A 24,250-nucleotide genomic window follows, 5' to 3' on the forward strand; every position below is an offset into this window, starting at 1 on the left:
GAACATTGCCCTAAAAATGAGGCAGATCCAAAGCTCAAGTGGGCAGTGAGGATACATCCACTGTTGAAACATTCATGGGGCCACAAGTTTTGGATCCTGCTAATATTTGTGTTTTCAGTCCATCCCAGCATGAATGACCTTATGAACGGTATGGATGGCATATACGGTGGACCCCAGGGAGACGGCATTTCCATTTTTTACTGTTGTACGCCTTGAGTTTTATATCTGCCTCATTTTTCGGCTAATATAATCTCTGCCAAAATGGTGGATGGTGTGAATATCTCACAAACATCACGGTGGGCTCCACCTAGTTCCTGCAGAAGGCATTCACATGCAATCCATGCTCCATATGGGTCGCCTTTTATTGTAGTTCATTACTAAAGCTAGCTTTGATTTAATGATCCTAACCATTGATGAGTTGAATTGGTGATCCTGGATGTATGTTATGTTGGTCTCACCTATGTTGCATGCTACACAAAAATCACTTTAATATGAAGATCTTAACCATGTTAACCTAAGGATATGAGAATGAATTGCCCTTGTTGATTATAATTAGGGTCAGTCATTGATTCCAACCCTGCATGTAGGCCCACCTTTGATTGCTCTCTTAAAATATCACACTTCGATACAATGATCCTCTCTTTCTGATTAATGGTAAAGAAAATGGACAGCTCTTGTTGATTATAATAGAAAAGGCTGATCATTGATTTGAACCCTCCATCATGTAGTACTGCTTTTGAATTCATTTCCATTAGGGCTGAAAGTCGGGCGGGTTGGGTCGGGTTGGTGCTCAACCCTAACCCAACCCACCCCAATCTCGGGTTGGGAATTCTCAACCCAAGCCCAACCCAAGCGGACTCGGTCGGGTTGGTCGGGTATATACGTGTTAATGTTTTCGTTATTACATTAGTTTATTACAATATAGGACTTATTTTTTGTATCTATGATTTTATTAATCATATATGTGATTATTCATCATAAAGAACATTTTTTTCTTTAAAAAAACAAGCTAAAATATAAGACAACTACTCCATTAAAAGTCATGTAGCATAGCACGCAATCTATTTGGGAGAGAGAAATCCGGCTTATCTTGTCAGCTTGAGTCCTTGGAAATGATGTGGACAAATGAGACCCAACATCACTAGTGTGTCTTCAACACAAATGATCCACACTCAATTATAATTTATAAGTAACTTATATATTGTTTAGGTTCGGGTTCGAGTTGGGTCGGGCAACCCGAGCCCAACCCAAGTTTTATCGGGTTGGTGTTTGTATAGCCCAAGCTTGAGATCGGACGCGATATATCTTGCCCGAGCCCAACCCAATGTCGGGTCGGTCACGGGTCGGTCGGGTTGAACCCGCCCAACTTTCCATTTCCAAAGATCACTTCCAATCGATGATTCTAACCATCCTATCAATGACTAAGAAAATGGACAGACCATATTGATTATAACAAGGAATGTCGAGGCTAGGACTGCCTGTTTCCATACCAACTTAGTTGCTTTTGGATACTACCAAATAAGTAACTTTTTTAACTTAATAAGTTACTTTTCTTAAATAAGTTAGTTTGGTCATTAAAACTTTTCTTAAATAAGTTAGTTAGTTTGGTCATTAAACTTAAATAAATAGCTTTAAAAAAAAAACTTATTTTATAATTTATTTATTTTTAATTACTTTTTAAACTTATTTTCTTCATTTTCATTGGTGTGGTGGCACAACTACTTGGGAAATTATTTAAGGAAATATGCATCCTTTGGAAACTCATCCAATGAATGGGTAGATGATCTATTGGACTCCACATGATGATGGTCCATATTCATGTGGCCCCACATGATGGACTATCCACATCAGAGGTCTGCTCCTAATGGTGAACGGCTCACATCCAAGGCAAGCCCTACATGATGGGCAACCCACATCAAAGGTGGGCTCCACAAGATGGGCAATTAATAATGGTGGGCCCCACATGATGGATAGTCTACATCAAAGGTTGGCCTAATGATGAGTGGCCCATATCCAAGGCAAGTCCCTCATGGATGGCTCACATCAGAGGTGGGCCCACATGATGAACGGTCCACATCAAAGGTAGGCTCCGCATGATAATGGGCAATGGATATTGAAAATGGGCCCCACATGATGGACAATAACATTTATGGTGGGCTAATGAATTGTGCACATTAAAGGTAATGATGAATGGCCTACAGCCAAGGTGGGCTCTGCATGATGGACAACCAAATCAAAGTTGGGCCTTTACAATGAACGAACCACATCAAAGGCTGGCCCCACATGATGTGAGGGGGTTTACTAAACATATTTATCTGTCAATTAAGTAGAAACCAAGATAAGCTACTTATGACATAAGTTGCTTATCCAAAGTAACTTTCGATCCAAATGCACCCTAGGTTATTTTTCGGAGAAAGTAACTTCCATGCTTAAAGCTAATTATCCCCATAAGTGTTTTTTTTTTAAGCTTTTGCCATATCGAAGGAGGCCCCACATGGTCTGTCCACATTGAAGGTGGGGCTTACATGATGGTTCACTTATATTAACATGGGCCACATGATGGATGGTCCACATCAAAGGCCAACCCCTAGTGATAAATAGACCACATCCAAAATGGGAGGGTATGATGGACGACCCACTTCAAAGTTGGGGCTCACACAATAGACCATCCACATCAAATGTGAGATCCACATGATGGATAGCCCCTAATGATGAATGTCCCATATCCAAGATGAGCCGAGCATGATGGGCAACCCACATTGAAGGTGGGGCTCACATGATGGACAATCCGCATCAAAGGTCAACCCTGATGATGATTGGCTCATATGCAAGATGGGCCCACATCAAAGGTGGGCTTCACATGATGGGTAGTGGATATTGAAGGTGGGCTCCACATGATGGTTGACCAACATCAAAGGTAGGCCTTAGACCGTGCACATTAAAGATTAGCCCTACGTGATGGACAGTGGATGTGAGGGGGACCAAATAATCGTGGGGATAAATACTTATGATGCTAGAAACCAAAGATGCTTTTCTACTTGTTAGCTAATAAGTATATTGTTTACCAAACATACTTGAATAAGTAGAAACCAAGATCTGCTACTTGTGGCATGAGTGGCTTATCTAAAGTAACTTATGATCCAAACACCCCATGTAAGACCCAATTATCGAGCTTGTCATGGGTCTAGTATAGCAAGCCCAAAAAATTGGTTGGGTTGGCACCAAACGTAATCCGTTGGAAAAATCAAATAAATCCCAATATCCTACGTAATTGTTCATAATCCTTCTCTTAATCTAGTGGTTGCACATGCACAAATAAAGAGACGCAAGATGCACGTCTTATACCCAATCGATTCTTGGAACGGTATATCTATAGAATAGAACACGTACAAGAGAAGTCAGGCCAAGGTGGGTTTGGCTAAAATGTCCAAGTCCAAGGCCATAAATACCAGGGGCAAAGCCCAGCCTACGGAGCAGGCTAAGAGGTCCAAAGCTGAGTCAGGCTAGGCTAGGCGAGCCACCCCGTATGACTTCTCACACCTTGAGGTGAAGGGTTGGAGTTTGTTTGGAAAGAAGAGGAAACAACTTTCCTGAGAAACATTGTTTTCATGAAACAGTGGGAAATAAAAATCCTTGTCACTGATTGTTTGTTTACAAGGGTTTTTTTTTTTTTTTTTTTTGAAAATTATTCCTCCGTTTCCAAAAATGTTGTTTGCAAAACTGAAACTTTCATATAAATTTTACCGGGAGATGGTAGTTGGCGCATGTGTGGCATTGAAGATATATTGTAGCATGTTGGGCAAAGGCAGCATTTGAAGATGGTGGTACATTATGCAAATGCCACATGTTGATGCTTGTGGAGCACCTGAAGATGGTGGTACATGCCCTGCATGTGGTATTTTGATGTTTGTGGAGTGCTTGAAAATGTATGGTGTTTTTTATATTTAAAAAAAATTATGAATAATACCACATGTGGGATACTTGAAGATGATAGCGATGGTGGTACATGCTCTGCATGTGGCATTTTGATGTTTGTGGAGTGCTTGAAAATGTATGGTGTTTCTTAAATAAATAAATAAAAAGTGATGAATAATACCACATGTGGGATACTTGATGATAGCGGCATGTGTTCTGCATTGACATGTGAGGCCTGTGTGAATATGGGCAGTGGTGTATTGCCATGTGTAGTGCATTAAGATGTACGGAGGCACATATGGTACATGTGAAGCGCTTGAAGATGGATTGCATGGAGCCATGGATAGTGCATTAAGATATACGAAGGCACATATGGTACATGTGAAGCACTTGAAGATGGACTACATGGAGCATGTATAGTGCATTAAGATGTACAAAGGGACATGTCAAGCACTTGAAGATAGATGGTATTACATGTGGCTAACATGTGGAACACTTCATAAAGAGGCTGGTTGGATCGAAGAACATGAGGTGAGGGCATGGAGAAATGTAATCATGATTTTCGAAACACAATAAACATAGGGAATATGTATTCTTGCAATCCAAATGAAAGAATAGAATTTTAAGGAAAGGGTAATTATGATCTCTTCTAAACTTGAATGACCAGAGAATTATTCATCTTTTTCTTTTCTTTTCTTCTTCTTCCTTTTTTTCTTTCTTTTTTTTTTTTTTCTTTCTTTTTTTTTTTTTTTTTTTGGTTTTTTAATCAGTACAGGTTAAAAAAGTAATTATATGGAAACTACAATAAATATGATAGAAATAAAATTGACATTTTCTTATTGTTTCTTACAGTCCAAATGGTGGAAAATATTAATTTTGTGAAAAAAATGTAATCATGATTTTCAAACCACAATAAATGCATGGAAAGGGCATTGTAGATTCCTCTATTCTTTTTTGCAACTTAAAAAGTGATTTTCTATAAAATGATTTTTTCACAGTGGAATTCAAAATGAGCCTCTTTTTTGTATAAATAAGGAGGAAATAATGTTTTCAAAATTTTACATAAACAAACAATGGAAATTATTTTTCCGCAAAAACAACATTTGCTCAATTTATCTTCAAGTGAATCCGAACAAGTCCTACAAGCATGTTTGGATAAGAGAAAAACCACAGATATTCAAGGAAATGGTACTGTTTCTATATTGATATGACCTTTTTTGTTGTTTATATTACGAAAAAATTTGTGAATTTTTTCAAATAATTATTAGCCTTTTCCATGGTTTTGGATGCTCGCATATAAGATATGAGGTGATCATTTAAAAATAGATACAATATTTCCACTTACTATCCAAACCCTTAAAAATGATTGAGCTTTCTAGAGCCACACTAATAGGTCAAAACCCAAAAGTTGTGTGGTGGCGTGGATTATGAGGTATTTAGAATAGGAGGTATTTAAAAATTTCACTATGTTTTGAAATCTATCCCTTTTGCTATGATTAGGAATCATATGCCTGTTTTGGCTCCTTTTTGTAAGCAAGAGAGTTGCAGGGTGTCATTGGGCTATTAATCTATTTTATACATGACATGATGATGATAATTCAAAACAATCAAATTATGAAATCTATCACTAAATTACATTAATAGAATGATCTGAAGAGTTTCTATTGATCCAAACAGTCCAAACATTGGCCATGTAAATTCACAGTTTAAAAACATTAGTGAGCCACTCATTTGTGAACTTATGCTTGTAGATTTCAATGGGATTGTTACAATCATTCTATTAAATATCACGTGTACAAGGAATATTAAATTTGATTTATTAATCAAATTCAAATTGATGTAAATATACTATAAAATTTCAATGCATTTCTATTTTTAGATTCCACGAATCCAGACATGCCATCCAAACCCTCCTCATGACTCTTCATGTGGTAGATTGCAGCTGCTGATGGACAACTATGTTCCAGCGTATGCAACTTGAGATTGAACTTTGTGTATGGACAAGATACGTGGAGGTGTGTATGAAAAGTTCTGATGCAACCATTTTTTTCCTACAATGTGAAAAATATGGAAATAAGACCAACCCACTCATCAAGCAAGACATCGTCCAAATACTGAGGTCATGGTATGGATTCCCTAGTGGGGGTGGCTAACAGTGGTGAAGTGTGAACTGACAGTGGGGTGTACTAACAAGAAAGCCAGACATCGTCCAAATAAATGGAAAGACAGTGATGTGATTTACTATACCATTGTGGTCCACCCAGCTAGTGGATTGGCATTATTTTTCATGCATGTGATCACCATGATGATGTCCGCCTTTTGTATGTATTGGATATTCTACATATGTGACATGTTAGCAGGAAAAGATTGGCTGGATTAGAAATTCCAATACAACTGCATTATCTGATCATTTCTAGAACCTGCTTATCGCATTGCTCACAAGTTATACACGTGTGACACAGGTCAGAATTTCAATATTTGCTCTTGTGGATGCTCCTGGATTACTCTTATCCATCAAGAGGACTTCCACGTAAGTATTATCCAAGCACAGTTTCAACATCCATTTTCAGACGCATGCCGTATTTTTCTTATGGAACACAAATTGTATCGTGGAACGATTGAGGATTTGGAGATGGTCCATCCACAGAGGGCAGCAACCAACCAAGAATAGGTAAATGATGAGTCTCAGGTTTGATATATATATATATATATATCGTAGGCAAAATCCCAAGCCACGCTCTAATCATGGCAACATCATCATTGCAGACGAGAATAGTTGCTTCTTCGGAGCTAACGTGAAGAGAAAGGAATTGAGAAGAATAATGGAGAGAACATACACAGGCTAGTCAGTTTCTCGTAGCAATGAGAGAGTTTTATCTGTAGTAATATGGTCAGTGTATCATAGTAATGAGAGCATTTATCATATTTAATAATATAGGGCTAGCTGCTTGTCCATCATTTCAAACCTTCCCCCCTCCTAAACCTATCAAACAAATTTTATTTCATTCCTCCATTTCTTTTTCAATCACCAATGAAGAGGTAAATATCATCTATCAAACCATCCATGTAACCAGTATGTATATGGAAGATTTGCCATTCAGATGCATTAAAATTCTAAACATAAGCAACAAAAAACTAAGAGCTGAACCGATGCAGCAGGTGTATCTAAGAACTCAAACAATAAGAAAATCCAAATCCACCGCAGCTTATAAATTCTCTACAAAAAACAATTCGGGCTTTTTACCAATCCACCAACAAAACAACTTGCTTAGTTTCTCTTCCAAAACAAAATAAAGGCTTAAACTCAACATAGCAAAAATCCTGACACCAGACCATCTCTCAAACAATGGCATTCGCTGCACTGGCAATTCTTGGCCACAAATCTGCGCATTCCTTTCCAATTGGCCCTGTAATTGCCGAACCTGAGACCACCCACCAGATCAGTACTATATTGAAATATATGAAATTAGTTTCTTTTTTTAAAGCAAACACATGATGTTAGTGTCCTGGGTCATGCTTATTCCACATTTAATATACACTATTTTAGCAGTCTAATCATTTGGCAGTGAGTAGGGCCAACCAATGGCCAAGGCATCGTCCCCTGCTTCAGTGGACTCGGTGCCATCCGACCATGTGCAGGCCCACTCGTCACCAAACCTGACCTTGATCAAATGGCAGTATAGAGCAATTTCACGGGGCGCTTGGCCTGCATGCTACAACACCAATCATTTCATTAGCAGCCACAGATTGTCATTTTTATTTGTTAGGTTAGGGTGTTTTTAAAAATTAAGGGGTCCAGCTCAGTACACAAGAATTGTGGTTGTAATTGCCTCAATGATTTTTATTTTTTTTTCATACCTTTCATTTCTCCCTTGGGATTCACTATCACTCCAGCATTATCTGCAGGCACAATAAACAAGTCATACAGTTAGTACTCAGAACTTGGCATTATTGCCCCTGAGCAGTAAGGAAGTAGTGGACTGAAACCCCAAAAGACTATAAAAAAAATAGAATACAAGAGTACGGTTCCTTCATAATAGGAGAATCTGCCTTTATTAGAAGGAAAAAAAAACCAGTGGGGGGGGGGGGGGGGGGAACTATTGGTAAGTAAGTCCACCCCGAGGGAGGGTGGTCATGGATAATATCTAGAAAATATAAGAAATGAGTTATGAAACCCCTTAATCACAATGCACCTTTCAAGAGGAATACTATCCACCATCATTTCTTTTCCAATCATTTGATTGGAGATTTTTTTTTTTTTTTTTGGCAATACTCTATGCACAACATGATTTTAAACAAGGACAATCATCGGTACCAAACCTCTTAAAGTATGCCTCCATCAAACACAATATGCCAACATGGCTGTATAATTATCTGATAATTTTTAAAAAGTGTGTATTCACATGAATTATTGTATATGAAAATTGCATCCTTAAAAAAAATGCATCTAATAAAAAAATATAACTACATAAATAACATATGGTACGAAAAATGAGAAGGAAACAATGTGCTCGGGTTCATTTCCAACAGCTTTTTTAAACGTGTCTGACAAGCCTTTTTTTTCCTTTTTAAGGACCATGTCCTTCTTAGATAGTTTACCAGGAGACAGGTAACAAGATGCAATAGGAGCATCATGTTGTTTAATACTGGCATTTCATATATGCTTCCCACTGCAAATGAAGAGATAGAAAACTGGGCCATTTATTCAGTTAGAAGCAACTTAAAAGAAGATAACAGGTCAAGAAGCAAGTACAAGGAGGCATTTAACAACTACAAAATGAGGTGGCCCTTTGAAGCAAATTGCCGTATGCAATACCTTAGCAAAGAAGCCAACCTGAGCCTTAAAATGCAAGGACATGCTTAGTAACCTTAGAACACCCAAAATTCTAATCCTCACCGTCACCATGCTCATAGGCCATAGCACATATTTGACTACACCAGTTAGTATATTAAAACACCATGTACGAGTGCCAATCGCCAAAAATCTGCACTTGCTCAGTGATTCTAGCCACACACTGTATGGCCCCAAACAGCCACCTTAAAGAAAAGTGACAACAGTTAACATTCAATGCGCGAGATTCCATTTATCAAACTGTTTGACTCATCCAGTTTGGGTAACCTGCATACACAGCAGGTTTTACAGTAGAAATTCCAGCTCTGAAGAGCATTACTTTGGAAGTCACAAGGTTCTGAAAAGTTAACAGCAAGTACAAAACTTCTCATAGACAAATTCTGCAAGGTTAAAACATTGATAAGTCTCTAGAGTTTGAGCTTTTAAGTCCTAAGAGTGACAATGGAAGCAAAAAGTACCTTACAAAACAGTCAATGACGCAGATAATGCAAGACTGGCATATTTCCAGCATTTCTCAGCTTCAGTCATTCAAGGTTTGAGTCTATTGGTCCTCTCTAATCAATGTTCTTGGTGCTTATTAGGTGATGGCTTATAATGGATTATGGAAGTCAAGAATCCATTCAGTCCCATGTCTATATCCGACATGAACGCAGCACTTAAGACTTGAAATTCTCAAATAGTAGCATTGGCTACTGATGCAAGGAGACATTCATGTGTCACAGCCCAAGTTGTCATGCCCCAAATCCAGTTCCCAGCACACATACGCCATAAACATAAGCCATAACCCGAATCTAGTGCTGACAGCCTCCATAAAACCCCGATTCCAGCACACTCGGTGAGTTAAAGTTAGAACTTTAACCATGATTAGGTATTAGAGTAGGATTAAGGGACTTAATCCATACTTAGGGTTTAACGATGATTAAGAAAGGCATGGATAGCATGGCTTGATGAGGTCATGGATATGGTGTGGAATGGGGATGTGAAAGAAGAGTTGACTTTGCTTATAAATGAGAGAGGAGTGGCATGAGGTGGTGATGTCATGGTATGTAGTGTTGGGATTCCTTCACATGTGTGGGTAGAGAAGTATGTGTGAGTGATGTGTGTGAGAGACGTGTAAGTTCGTTGGGTATGACGTCGTGCGCACACGAAATGTGAGAAGTTCTTCACAGCGTATCTCACCAACGGAGCATCACGCAAATGCGCAAGTAGCACCTCCGCGACCGTGGAGACGGGGCGGTAGATATGGTGAGGGTCTCGAGGTCGCGGGATTCCAGTTTGTCAAGTGTGCACTATGCACGGCTCCCAAGTCTGCCAAAGACATTGGTCACCGCGCACACAAGCATTGAAAAGGTACAGAATGGACAAGGTCTTACACTAAGTCCCGAAGTCGACATTCCACAAGGCGCCCATAGGCCATAACCCGAATGTGTGTGCGGCCCGCCATTCGGGTCCCACACCATACTCATGTTGAGCCCATCTAGGCCCGTTCTTGTGGGGTTATGAGCCACCCTTTTGGGCCTTGTTTTGGGATATTCCTATGGCCCACATTGATGTCCTTCTTGGGCCTCCCTAATCGCTTGTGGACCCTAGTATGTTACCCCATTTGAAGACCATATTAGAATGATTAGACCGCTTAGGTGTATGCTTACTTGGAGTGGGTCCGTTGTAGTGAAAGCCTACTCAAGTATAGCCTTGTGGGGCCTTGTTAGACTTGGAATCCAAGTGGGACTTACCCCTTGATTGAGTGGTGTGTTACGCTTATGTTGGTGTGGTATCGCACTTATGTTTAATGTACCATTGCGTTGGTGCAATGATTACACTTATCATTGCTATGATGCTCCCTTTATGTTAAATGCGGTGCATACTTTATGCTATATGTAGCATTACTCTTATGCTTGTTATAGAATTGCTCTTACGTTGACATAGCATTGCTCTTATGCTTGATGTGGCATTGCGTGCACACCACATGCATAGTTGATTGTACGCTGCACATCATTCATACCTCATCCACATCATGTGTTCTTGACATGGGATGTTGGTTTGATCATGATAGAGTACACTCGGTGGTGGACAGTAGTTGGAACACGTGATATAGTTCTGGCTTGCCTATGCACGACAAGATTATATTGTTGACCCTACGATTTAGGCCATTTCAGTGGACCCACATGAGATGAGGCCGCCCTGCTGTATATAGGGCTTGCATGATGATGGACTTATCCATTCACGTATTTGCATGCACACTCTAGTGACATTAGGGGTTGTGGCCACCACATATTCATCATGATTGGTGATTGTGGTTATGGACGCTAGAAATTGGTCATGGTTACAAGTCACATAGGTTGTCCATGGGTGAAAGTCCATAAACCTTATGGGCCACAGGATAATCCAATGTCTAGACCGAGTAGATAACATGAGCACTCGAATGTCGCACACCAGCAAGCCACGTCTCCTACTGTGTCGGGGTTGGTTGAGATGGGGTTAGGCTTACCTGCCCGAATAGTAGGGGCAAATTAGGCCACGTCTGACCAGCTTAGAAGTGGGTCCGCTACTGACGTGTCGAGTGGGATTCGGCATAGCTATGGGCCTACCATTGCCATGATGAGTAGTGAAGTCTTTGCCCTCATTGCCTCTGAGTACGAGCCTTAATTGGTGGTGCAGTCTTTGCCCTCCTTGTGGAACGCCGACTTCGAGACTTTGTGTATGGGCGTTAAGTGCCAAAATCAAGGATTTATGAAGGTTGTCAACACTAGATTCGGGCTGTCGCATATGGGTGCCTGAAACTATATTTAGGGCATGACAAAAGATGGTATCAGAGCATAGCTTAGGAATCTCTACAAACGAGTCCACATTTTTGTTATTATCTCTTATAATCTTTCACCATGTAATGGTTGTGAACTTATAATCACTGGGATCCTTAGTTTAAAAGTACCTAGAGAATTACCTTTGTTCTCGATTTACAAACTTAATCTAAAATAGGGTTCCTCGTTGAAAACTTGGAAACTTCTGAACGTAGCACCCTGGTGTGTGCTTAGATTAGGTTGTTGAGAAATTTTGAGGACGAAATTTTCTTTTAGAAGGGGGAGAGTTGTGAGATTCGTGTTCCGTTGGAACCCTTCGTACACCCGTTTTCGATGTCGATGTACCCAAGACGGACTATATCTTGCGCCTCGTAAAATGGAGTCGGATGTGCTTGAAACCTACATTATAATGATCGTGTCAGCGTTGTGATCACAATGCCGCGCAACTAGGGGTGCACATCGAACCGGTAGAACCGTGGAACCGGATCGGAACCGACCAAACGGTCCGGTTTGGTCCGGTTCTAGAGTGCATCGGTTCCGGTTCCGAAAATTAAAGAACCGTTTAGTTCGGTTCAGTTCCGATTGGGGGTATGTAGAACCGAACCGGACCGTGAATCCGATCCATGGAACCGAACCTAGAACCATGAGTTTACAATATATTTTAGTTGTATATTTGACTCATGATTTATGGTTTACAATGCACCTTTTGATTGTTTTCATAAATATATTTTTTCACACCATATACAATATCTAAATCATTCATCAAATGGATCACAACGCGAATGGACATGAGCTAAATTATAAAATAGAACATGCAATTGGGCTGGATTATAAAAAGCCCGGAACCAATCCGAAACCGAATTGGTTTTCACGGTCCGGTTCCAGTTCGGTTCTAGGGTGCTAACGGTCCGGTTTCAATTCCGAAAATCCTGGAACCATGAGGAACGGTTTGGTTCTGGTTTCACCACAGAACTGGACTAAACCGAACCATGTCCACCCCTACGCACATCCCAATGTGCACACACGTGGTGTGAACCCCACTTGTTAGAATCCCAAATGGCATTAATGAAATCTTCTTCTCTCACCAAAAGACCCCACTACCCCTTGCTACTTTTTCTCAAACCCCATTAATACACCACTCTCCCAAAAGACCTAAACACCCTACTTTTAACCCCTACACCCCCTGTGTGAGACAAAAATGCCCCTACTAATTTCTCTTCCCAATGCTAAGAGCCCATCCCCATTCCCCATTTTCTCATACCACTTTCCTCTCCCCCATACAATTTTCTCTCTCCAAAACACTATTTTCTCCCTCCCTCTCTCATTTCCCTTACACATTTCAAATGCTAAAAAGGCTCCAAGGCTCTATGCATAGCTACCATTTGCAAGAGGAAAAACAAGGAGAGGATTTGAGAGAAGAGGGAAGGGAACTTTGGTGGAGCTTGTGAGCCTCCATTAATGGTGGAAATAGAGCTAGGCATCGGACCGAGTCGGATCGGATTGGGTCCAACTCGATCCGATCCGAGAGCTGCGTGATCTTATCCGAACCGGATCCAATCCGGTACCAAGTCCGGGACACCTTACCCGAACCGATCTGACACACGGTTCACCTGACCCGAACCGGGTCCGACTCGATCAAGGAAACCGAGTCGGATCGGGTTGGGTACGATTCAGATCGGGTTAGATGGAAAATAAACGTTACGGTGGGCCATACGAATTTTTCACCGGTGAAAATCATTATTCTCGCTGCTCTGTGGTGTGGTCCATTTGATCTTTGGATATGATTTTTTTATATATAATGCTCCGAAATGATCTCAAAATATGGATGAATGTTGTGGATATAATAAATACATAACTGCGAGGCCCATGTAACTTTTATCTCATTTGAGCCGTTCGTACAACTCGGAGCTCGAAGCCTATCACTGCTTGTCTTTGCACGACACATATGCCTGTCACAGCCTTGTGACATGCTGGGCACGATATCGGTACAGGGCTAGCGTCTGGACGCGGATTAGATACCGAGAGGTTTTGAGTCGGCGTCACCAAGTTCTGTGGGCCCCACTATGATGTATGTGTTATATCCACACCGTTCATCCATTTTAAGATATCATTTTATGGTATGAACCAAAGAATGGGATAAATAAAAGTCTGTAGTGGACCACACTAAAGAAAACAGTGGGGAGAGTGATTTCCACCGTTGAAACTATCCTAAGGTCCATCATAATGTTTATTTGAAATCCAACCTATTAAAAAGTTTTTTGTTTAAAACGTGAAATAAGGAAAACACAAATATCAGCTTGATCTAAAACTTTTGTGGCCCTTAGAAATTTTCAATGGTGGGCTTCACTGTCCCACTGTTTTCTATGTTTGGGTCCACTGGAGCTTTAGATTTAACTCATTCTTTGGATATTGCCTTAAAATGATCTCTCCAAATGAATGGAAGGTGTGGATACAAAACATACATCATGGTGGGGCCCACGGAACTTGATGACGTAACTTCAGTAGCTAGTCCCGCAACTCAGCCTGTCTGTCACTGACATGTTGTGCACGCTAATGGTTGACGTGCACAGCACGTCTCTCAGTAAACTATGTTGAGGCCCACCGTGAATGCATGTGGTTTATCCACGTCGTTCATTCGTTTTCTCACATCATTTTAGTGGTTGAACCCAAAATTGATGAATATCCAAAGCTCAAGTGGACCATACCACAAGAAGAAGTAGAAGTATTGATTTCTGCCATTGAATCACTCCGGATCGAATCGGATCGGTTTGGATCCATTCGGTTCAGGTTTCGGTTCGGATCGGTCTGAATCCACCATGATCCGACCTCGATCCGATGAACGGTCGGATCCGACTAATCCAAGCCGAACCGCACCGATCCAAGCCTTCGAATCGAGTCGGATTGGGTAGGATCGGGTCGGATCCACCGGATCGGACTAGAAATGCCCAGCTCTAGGTGGAAATCCCACCTCCATTTGAGCATTAGAGAACCTCATCCAAGGCCCTCGTTATGATTAGAATGGTGAGTGCACTTTACCATTATCACTCATGCAAAAGTGATTTCCCCTTTTTATTCTTCTGTGATGTGTTGTTCTTGTTGGGAAGGTGGTGGACCCCACCGTTGTTTGTGGGGATTCAAGGGCCACCATCCAACCCTTTTTAGGGCTGTCCAAGTGGGTCCCATGGTCCAACAAGCTAGACTGTGTGGTTAGCCCCATAACACCCCCTCTTTCGAGTAGAATCTGAGCCATGTGACCCCTCTTTGTGTATGCGTTGACCAAGAGGGTGGGCCCACTGATGTAGGACCCAACCATGATGTATGTGTCTTATATCCTTGTCGTCCGTCCATTTGTAGATGTGCTACCCACCCTATCCACATTGGACAACGCGGACAGCGGTGTCCGCGTTGTGCAACCCACCCCGATGCATGTGTTGCATTAGAGGGACATATGGTAGCAGGGGCCCACTCCTCCACCGTTCTCTCCCTCCCTCTCTTTCTTTCTTTCTTTTTTTTCCTTTTCCTTCTCTTTCTCTCTTTTTCCTCTTGCACATGGTAGCTATGTATAGAGCTTTAGAGCCTTTTTAGCATTTGAAATGTGTAAAGGAAATAAGGGAGAGAGGATTAGGAAGGGAGAAAATAGTGGGGAAGAGGGTTGCATGGGAGAGAAAGAAAGTGGTATGTACACTTTTTGCCGCAAATAGGGGCGTAGGGGTTAACAGTACGAGTGTTTAGATCTTTTGGGGGAGTGATGTATTAATAGAGTATTGGAAAAGGTGATAAGGGGTAGTGTGATCTTTTGGTTAGAGCACGAAATATTACCTTGATTCCATTTGAGATTCTAGCAAGTGAAGCCCACACCACGTGCGTGTGCATTGGAATGTGTGCATCAGGATATTAATGTGGTATCACAATGGGGCGTGTTGCATGGCGTTGTGTTCACAGCGTCGGCGCAGTTGCTACAGTATAGGTTTCAGGTACATCCAACTCCATTTTACAGGATGTAATCTGTGATCGACCGATCTAGAGTACATCAACGCCGAAAACAAGCTAATGAAATGCTCCAACGAAACACAGGTCTCACACAAGTGCTTCCCCAAATGTATAGACCATACAACACTCACCTCACAATCCCATCATGGGTGAGTAAGCCAGCTGCCCAAATGCTACCGTAACTAAAACAAGAGAACTTGTACTCATATTTCACGAAGTACTCAATAAAGCTTACAACTTTCTTGGATGGTTACTCACCACCTTATATAGAACTAAGAGCTAGTCTCCCTACATGATTGACTAAGAATAGTCTACAAAGTTCCTAGAATTCTCTAAACTACTCTAGTTACGAGATGGGACCAGAGGAATCCAGGATGTAGGAGAGATCTCCACTACTCTCTAATCTTCTATAGAATATTTTATACCAAAAAACCTCTATGTACAAGGTGAGTCACAGTGGCTAAGTTGATGGCATTGGGGGCATGAAAATGGTTGACCCATAACACAAAGCTCATAATGCAAAACCCAAAATTTCAGGGCACAAGCATTGGAGTGTGTATCACACCCAGAGAATGACTCATTATATGACACAACAATTTGGACATAGTACAAACTGTGCAAGCACATCAGATGAATTATCCAGCCATATCAGTATATGGTTTAGATAAGACCACAACACAGAATGGCTTGTGCAAGTGCCACATCATGTAATTCCTCGTAACACAAATAATCAAGTAAACATACAGGGAATAACAAATTCAAAGTTATCAGTATTAAGTTGAATGAAAATTAAAATATCAGTATAATAAAAAGGAGGAATACTTGCATCCAATGCGTTGGAATGTAAGTTGCATCCACGCAGTGGATGACTCCCAAACCGATCATGTAGGCATGACATCTGCCCTGTCCAATAGGTTGGCCCAACATGAGGATCACCTTGAGCAAAAATCAGAACGATCCACTCATCAGGTGGACCACCATAGAGAATAATGTATAGCCATTGATAAATAACAAAATATGAGTTTAGTCCAAATGATAAATGGATGGGGCTGATTTTTACACAAGGTGATCCTCATGTTGGGGCAAACCTATGGGACGACACAAGATGGATGTCGAACGCACATGACATGATAGAAGTTATCCACTAGGTGAATGGCAACTTATTAATGCCCAAATGGTTGGATGTGAGCATTTACCAATAATAATAACACTAATCCAAGTAGTCCTATACAGCTTAAGTGGGCTGTAAGCCAAAAATCATAACAATTAAAAAAAAAAAAAAAAAAACCTTAACCATCCAGCTGCCATGGGCTTCACCTACTGAATGTCAGGTGATCGGTGGTCCAATCTGCCTGACTTCTGGCATATGGCCCATCCACTGGGCATAAAACAAAATCAATGGTTCCGATCACCTCAAACCAGTACCACGTGTACAACAGGGATGACTCGGTGTGCATCAAAGGATTTTGAAATCAAGACAGATCCATTCAACGCGAACTCAAGCAGAACGAACAAATTACAACACATGGACGAACGGAACAGAGAATTACCTTCGAAGTACATGTACACACCATCCTTTCGGCGAAACGGCTTGCGCTGCCTGACGATCACGGCAGGCATGACCTTCTTCCTCAGATCAGGTTTCCCTTTCTTCACGGTGGCCATGACCATATCGCCGACGCAAGCCGACGGCAGGCGATTGAGCCGGCCCTTGATGCCCTTCACGGAGATTATGTAGAGATTCTTAGCGCCGGTGTTGTCGGCGCAGTTCACGGTCGCCGCCACCGGAAGACCCAGCGACATCCGGAACTTGTTTCCAGCAGATCCTCCGCGACCTTCAGAAATTACAAAGAAAAATGAAAATTCGGAAAATTTTGGATTAATGCTAGTTCTTTGACTTTTCTACGAGAAAATGCAGAGGTGTGAAAGATACAGGGGTTTTTCTATAGATGGATATTCGGAGTCGAATGGAGGGTCGATGACGGAGATTTGAATATGGAAACGTAACCCTAGACCTAGAAATGGGAAGAGAAATAAGGCTTACCTCGCTTCGACATCTCCTCTGTTTTGGATTTCGCTCGCTCGCGCGATTGAGAGGTTTTAGAAGAAGGTTTTGCGGTTTTATATATCAGTAGAGTTAGGGTTTCGTCTGTTGGCAAATGACCAAAAAGTCTCTGGTGTTTAGGGCTGTCATTGGCCCGGGCCTTAGGTTTGCCTTGGCCCGGATTTTGATTGCAGGCTGATCCCGGCCCACTGACACCCCTGACGTCTCTCCTCGTGCACAGTCACAGACTCACAAAGGGAAGCGGATTGCGTACTGAGCAAGCTCTGTGGGCCCACCGTGATTTATGTATTTTATCCACTCCATCTATCCATTTTACTAAGTAATTTTAGTTTTGATCCATAAAATGAAGTATATCTTAAGCTCAAGTGAACCACATCACAAGAAACAGCGTGAATTAAACAAACGTCTATGGTTGAAAATATTTTGGTATACAAAAGTTTTGGATAAAGCTGATATTTGTGTTTTCCCTTCATTGATGCCTTTGTGATCTTTTGAACATATTGAAAATAAACATTACCATGGGCATTAGTGCAGTTATTGCCCTTTGGATATGCTTTAATTTCAGGTTGAACCTTAAAAATAAGCTGAAAAAAATGAAGACAGTGTGGACCGAGAAGGGGGCCCCTCGGCTCGTTGACATCTATGAATGCAGGGCATGTCAACTGAAAGATAAGTAACACAGCTATTGCCGCATTTGTCCTCTTTCCACCCCGGTGAATCTTGGGTCGTGGAACCTTTGCGGCTCTTTATCCATAACCTTACGCATCAACACATGGATGGAACCAGCATCAATCATTACAAAGACAGGTCAAGACACGCCCTGACAAGGTGCATGTGTGTGAGATCTCAAGCCATCCATCAGGAGGGCAAACTATGAACATGCCTCTGTTGTTGACGTCTTAAATATGTCAATAACGGAGTCTGTTAATGCCATCGCTAGACCACTCGATACCGTCAAGCAGAGGTTGATGCCCGATAGATGCTCAATTCCATTAAAAAATAAAAAATAAAAAATAAAATTCCAAGTTAGTCGCCAGAATGTTTTGGTGTTACTATTCGATGTCATCGAAGTACGTTCGATGACATCGAAGGTTGACAATGGCATCGAAGATCCCATCAAAGATGTGCGCAAAATTGCATTAGTGTGGGATTTGTTACCTATTTCGGTTGTGATAGTATATATGTCAGGTGTAATCAGGAACAGGGCAACAATGAAAGCTTTCTAATTTGTTCCTAAGGATTTTAAGGGTATAGCTGAGACTTGTGAAGTGGATTCGAGACTTGTTCGAACTAGTAATAATTTCTTTTTTCATAATGCATACTCGTCGCTTTGTGCAATGGTTTTTTCCTTACAGGGTGTTTTCAAGTAAAATTCAAAATGTTATTGTTTGGACTTCGTTGTGCGATTGTGAATACTTTGCTTGATTCATCTTTATGTAATTTTGTGGTTCTCTAACAAGTGGTATTAGAGCTAACACTATGAAGCAAATTGAATATGAAAGCAATGTATTAACAACACCTAATCCGAATTTTGATGTAAAAAATTTATTCTGGCAAAAACAAATTTGAACCATGAAAGTTAAGATGAATGATATACTATTTTAGCAAGAATTAGATAATGCTCTCCTTGAAAACCGACCAGAGCCTATGACAAGAGATGAATAGAACAAGATGAATAAAAAAGCTAAAACATTTATCAAATTATGCTTATTGGATGAAGTCCTTTATAAAATCATGAGAGAGAAAACTACAACAAGTATATGAGCGAAATTATAGAATATCTATGCAATGAAATCTCTTGAGAATCGTTTTGTACTTGAAACTACAATTGTTCAATCTGAAGATAGTGGAGGGGGCTGACGTCGAAGCCCACATTAGTATCTTCAACATATTGATTCACAAATTGTTGGATGTGGAAGAAACAATGAAAGATAAAGATCAGGCATGCATTCTGTTGAATGTTCTCCCAGCTTTGTATGAGTCATTTAAGGACTCTTTGTGCACCAGTAGAACGATCATTAGCGTTGATGTCATTATCTCAACCCTCTAGTCGAAAGCGATGAAAAAGAAAAATAGCGACGCGTGTGTGATTCTATAAATGCACTAGTTACAAGGGGGAGAAATTCCAAACGAAACAGTGAATCTTCATGATCGAGGTTCAAATCCAAGGACAAGGGCAAATGCAAGTTGAAGTGTTAGAATTGTGGTATGTCCGGGCGCATGAAGAAGGAATGTCGGAATCTCAAGTCGAGAAAAGAGAAATCAGATAGTTCTTATAGGGAAGCCGACATTATGAAATCAAGTGAGGAAGCGAACTGTTGTGACGTGCTAATCGCATCAAAATCCAGGTACTTGGACAAATAATGGATTTTGAATAGGGGGTTTCATACCACATGTCTCATCATCGAAGTTGCCTCACTAGTTACAGTGAGTGTGATGGTGGTTAGGTATTTATGGGCAATGATAGTACATATAAAGTGGTACGTGTTAGATCAGTGCACATAAAGATGTTTGATGGCATGAAGTGAAATACATTCCTAATTTGAGGAAGAGTCCGATATCTCTAGAGCACTCGAGACACTTGGGTACAAATTTACTAGGTTTGATCGTGTCCTTAAAATTTCAAATAGAGTACTCATAGTAATGAAGGCACGAATGAATGAAAACTTTTACAGATTGATTAGGAGTACTTTATCGGGTGGAGCTGCAACGTATGTAGAGGATTTCACATCTTCACATATGTAACATACATGCATAAGCCACATCGCAAGTGGGGCGTGAAGATACTTTATGACCATTGTTTAATTATAGCCTTTAAAAGTATTGATTTTAGAATATGCGAGCATTGTATATATGGTAAACAGTCAAGGTTATCTTTTAAATATAGGAAAAATGTTTACAAGGGAGTTTTAAGTTATATGTATTTTGATGTATAGGGGCCAACACTCATGGTTTCTAATGAAGGGTCATCATGGTTTGTTACATTCATCAATAACTATTTCAGAGAAGCGTGGGTTTATTTCATGAAAAATAAATTTGATATTTTCACCAACTTCGAGTAGTGAAAGACGATGGTTGTAAAATAGTTAGGGGTGAAAGGTGAAAGTGTCAAGGACAGATAACGGTAAGGAATTCACGATGAGCAATTTTACTGGTATTTTAAGGATGAAGGAATCGTGAGGTACGACACTGCGCCACACACCATAGTAGAACAGTGTGGCTGAGCGGATGAATCGAACTCTCTTAGAGAGGGCTAGATGCATGACCAATAATGCTGGGTTAGGGCAAAGAATCGTGGATTGAGGCTATTAACACGCCTTATTACTTGGCGAATCGATTCCCTTATATGACTATTGATTGTAAAATATGAGAGAAAGTGTGGAGTGGTCAGTAGGTAGACTACTTGGGGCTACATGTATTTGGTTGCGATGCTTACTTTCATGTACTGTTAATTGAGATAGATAAGTTGGACCAAATGGCTAAAAAGTATATCTTGATTGGTTATTGCAGTGATGTGAAGAGGTACAAGCTATATAACCTGTTACATGGAAAATCATTCTTAGTCGTAATGTCAAATTAGATGAAGGATCCTCATTCCATAAGGATGAACGTAATGAAGTATAAAAATTAGTTATGAACGTTTAGTTAGACAAAGATGAGACACAGGTTGATACTGAGGCACATACACAAGTACAGGAGCAGGTGGAGCAACCACTTGTGAAAAGAATTCGCAAAGGGATCACAAGTAACCGACAAGATACAGGGATGACTTAATTGCTACATTTTCCCTCATTCCGGATGATGGGGATCTGTCTACTTTTCAAGAGCCTCTTGATGAGCCAAATGTTGAAAGTTGAAAGCAGTAATGGATAATGAGATGAACTCCTTATACAAGAAGGTGACGCAGGAGCTGGTGAAGCTTCCCGTTAGCCATAAAGCGATTGGGTGCAAGTGGATCTTTGAGAAGAAACAATATATGTACAAGGCCATGTTGGTACCGAAGGGATATCCTCAGAGAGAAGGTGTCGATTTCATTGAGATATTCACACATATGGTGAAGCAATTATCTATCAGACTTATGTTGGCGTTGGTTGTCTAATACGATTTCGAGCCGGAACAAATTGATATGAAGACTTTATTCTTGCATGGGGAATTGAAAAAGACAGATTTACATAAAACAACCAAAATATTTAGAAATACAAGAGGTGAAGAACAATGTTTGCATGTTGAATAGGTCATTATATGACCTGAAATAGTCACTTAGACAGTGGTATAAAAATTTTGATTCTTTCATAATGAGTCAAAGGTTTTAGCAAGAGTGATCAGTATAATCATTGTGTTTATTATAAGATGCTGAGTGATGATAAATTCATTATCCTGATTTTATACGTCGATGATATGCTTATTGTCGGTCATAACATTTTTTATATCGACACATTGAATACTTAGTTATTATAGATATTCGATACGAAATATATAGGGGTTGTAAAGAGGGTTCTCAATAGTGACATATGCAGAGACAATAAGAGGAGCGGGTGAGAAAGTACTAATGAAGTATGAGATGAACAAAGTAAAGTCGGTCAGCATTCCCCACGCGACTCATTGTAAGCTTTCTTTTAAATAATATTATAAAATAAAGGAAGAAAAGCAAGTTATGTCTCGTGTGCATCGTGCCTTATTCGAGCCCAGTTAACAGCTTAATGTGTGCCATATTTTGTACAAGACTGGATATTTTATATATAGTGGTTGTTGTTAGCATATACATGTCTAACCACGACAAACAACACTGGGAGATAGTGAAATGGCTACTTCGATATATTTGAGGTACGCAAGACTGCATCTTAACATTTAAAAAATCAAAGACCAAGCTAATAAGTTGTTTGGATTTAGATTACGCGGGCAGTGTGGATAATAAGAAGTCGACTTCTAATTACTCGTTTGTGCTAGCAGGTAGAGCGATTAATTTAATGTCGAAGCTTCAATATGTGGTGGATTTTTTCACAACTCGAAGCTGATATATGGCAATGACATAAGCATTCAAGGAAGGTATTTGGTTGATGGGAATGATAAATCAGTTTGGGCTTTAGCAAGAGGTTGCGCTAGTCAATTGTGATAGTGAAAAGCGCAATCAATTTAACTAAAAAATTTATTCCTCACTCATGTACTAACATATTGATATGCATCACCATTTTATCTGACATGTGCTCGAGGAAGGAGGCGTGACTCTATAGAAGATTCACTCGAGCGCAAATCCGACTGACATGTTTACGAAGGTGGTTCCCATAAATAAGTTCAAGTTTTGTGCAATTTTCTCTAAGCTTGGTAAATGTGTAAATGAAAGACAAAGTGTGCACGAGAAGCGATGATGGAACTATGATACAAGGCAGAATTAGAAATGAGAAAAAAAAGTTTTAATGAATGAAGATTGAATACATGGTAGAGATTGTTGTTAATGTCTTAAATCTGTCAATAACAGGATTTGTCGATGCCATCGACAGACCACTCGATGACATTGAGCATAGGTTGATGCCATCGATAGATGCTCAATTCCATTGAGAAAAGCCAAAAATTCTTATATTGGTTGCTAGAATGTTTTAGTGTTGTTACTTGATTCGATGACATCGAGGGTCGATGATGACATTGAAGGTTCCATCGAAAATATGCGTTAAGTATGGGATTTGTTTCCTATTCCGGTTGTGATAGTATATATCAGGTGTAACTGGGATTAAGGTAGTAGGGAAGGCTTTCTAATTTATTCTCAAGGGTTTCAAGAGCATAACTAAGCCTTGTGAAGTGGATTCAAGGCTTGTTCGAATTAGTAACACTCCATCTCTTGTAATTTTCGTTTTCATAGTGCATACTCGTTGCTTTGTGCCGTTGTTTTTTTTTCGAAAGGATTTTTCCACGTAAAATTTGAATTTTTTTTGTTTGGATTTGATTTTGCGATTGCGAGTACTTTGCTTGATTCGTCTGTATGCTTTCACGATTCACCCAACAGTCTGATAATAAGCCCCAAACTTATATGAAAAAAATGACATGTTTTAAAACTATCAAGGTACACAAATTGTGTACTTAATAACATTGTACGACCCATCATGATGTATGTGTCTTATCTGTGTTGTCCATCCATTTTTCCAGCTCATTTTAAGGTAGGATCCCACAATTGAAGCATATCCAGAGCTCAAGCAGACCCTTGGAAGGTAGGCATCTTTATCCATACTATTTCACTTTAGCTTTGGATCGACTTTGTGTCATATAATGAGGTGACGAAACTAATGGATATAATGGATAGATCACATACATCATGGTAGGTTTAACGGAGTTTGGTGCTGTACGAATCCCCTACAACTGAATACTGCGGGCAATCCATGTCTTGCGTAAATCTTGCATGTTTATGTTGATTTTCATCTTTTTACCGCTATTTATTGATGTACAACCCAACTGATGGACCAAGGGATTAAAAACACTCGCCCTCAGCTACATGGATTTAATCAATTTTTGGGGCCAGTTGGTTTGAGTTCAGGCCCAACTTTTTTTTTGAGTTTCTATGCTACGCCGGTGCCAGGCTCACACCTAGTCCAGACTCAGCCGATTGCCAATTTGCACTTATAATTGGTGGACAGCCTGATA

The 24,250-nt window shown here is 40.3% G+C and overlaps 2 protein-coding genes and 1 non-coding gene across 3 annotated transcripts in view; 1 reads left to right on the forward strand and 2 right to left on the reverse strand.

Moving 5' to 3' along the window:
* Positions 1-7,223, forward strand: part of LOC131245788 (probable inactive histone-lysine N-methyltransferase SUVR2) — a 49,283-nt gene extending 42,060 nt beyond the window's left edge. Inside the window, exons 11-12 of the transcript XR_009170988.1 lie at positions 6,378-6,586; positions 6,682-7,223. The gene's annotated coding sequence lies outside the window, so the exon portion shown is untranslated. The remainder of the gene's footprint in view (positions 1-6,377; positions 6,587-6,681) is intronic.
* Positions 7,097-17,746, reverse strand: LOC131245790 (large ribosomal subunit protein uL14x/uL14z/uL14y-like). The gene is made up of 4 exons (XM_058245491.1): positions 17,600-17,746; positions 17,106-17,390; positions 7,774-7,815; positions 7,097-7,337 (listed from the first exon to the last, which is right to left on the reverse strand). Exons 1-4 carry the CDS (start codon positions 17,610-17,612, stop codon positions 7,255-7,257), a joined length of 423 nt encoding a protein of 140 aa, XP_058101474.1. The 5' UTR covers positions 17,613-17,746; the 3' UTR covers positions 7,097-7,254.
* On the reverse strand, positions 8,507-8,635 carry LOC131247755 (small nucleolar RNA snoR137). Its single transcript, XR_009172025.1, has one exon. It is a non-coding gene; the product is annotated as a small nucleolar RNA snoR137 (small nucleolar RNA).
* Positions 17,747-24,250: the final 6,504 nt, after the last annotated feature.

The sequence above is a fragment of the Magnolia sinica genome, chromosome 5 (genome assembly GCF_029962835.1).
Source record: "Magnolia sinica isolate HGM2019 chromosome 5, MsV1, whole genome shotgun sequence".
In the NCBI taxonomy this organism is placed as follows: Eukaryota; Viridiplantae; Streptophyta; class Magnoliopsida; order Magnoliales; family Magnoliaceae; genus Magnolia; species Magnolia sinica.

Excerpts from the sequence above, each read along its gene's own strand:
- LOC131245790 (XM_058245491.1), bottom strand. Across the intron at positions 7,816-17,105 it reads TGTGTACATGTACTTCGAAG|ATAATGCTGGAGTGATAGTG; the intron begins GTAATTCTCTGT and ends TTGTGCCTGCAG. Across the intron at positions 7,338-7,773 it reads TCCCAAGGGAGAAATGAAAG|GTTCGGCAATTACAGGGCCA; the intron begins GTATGAAAAAAA and ends GGGTGGTCTCAG.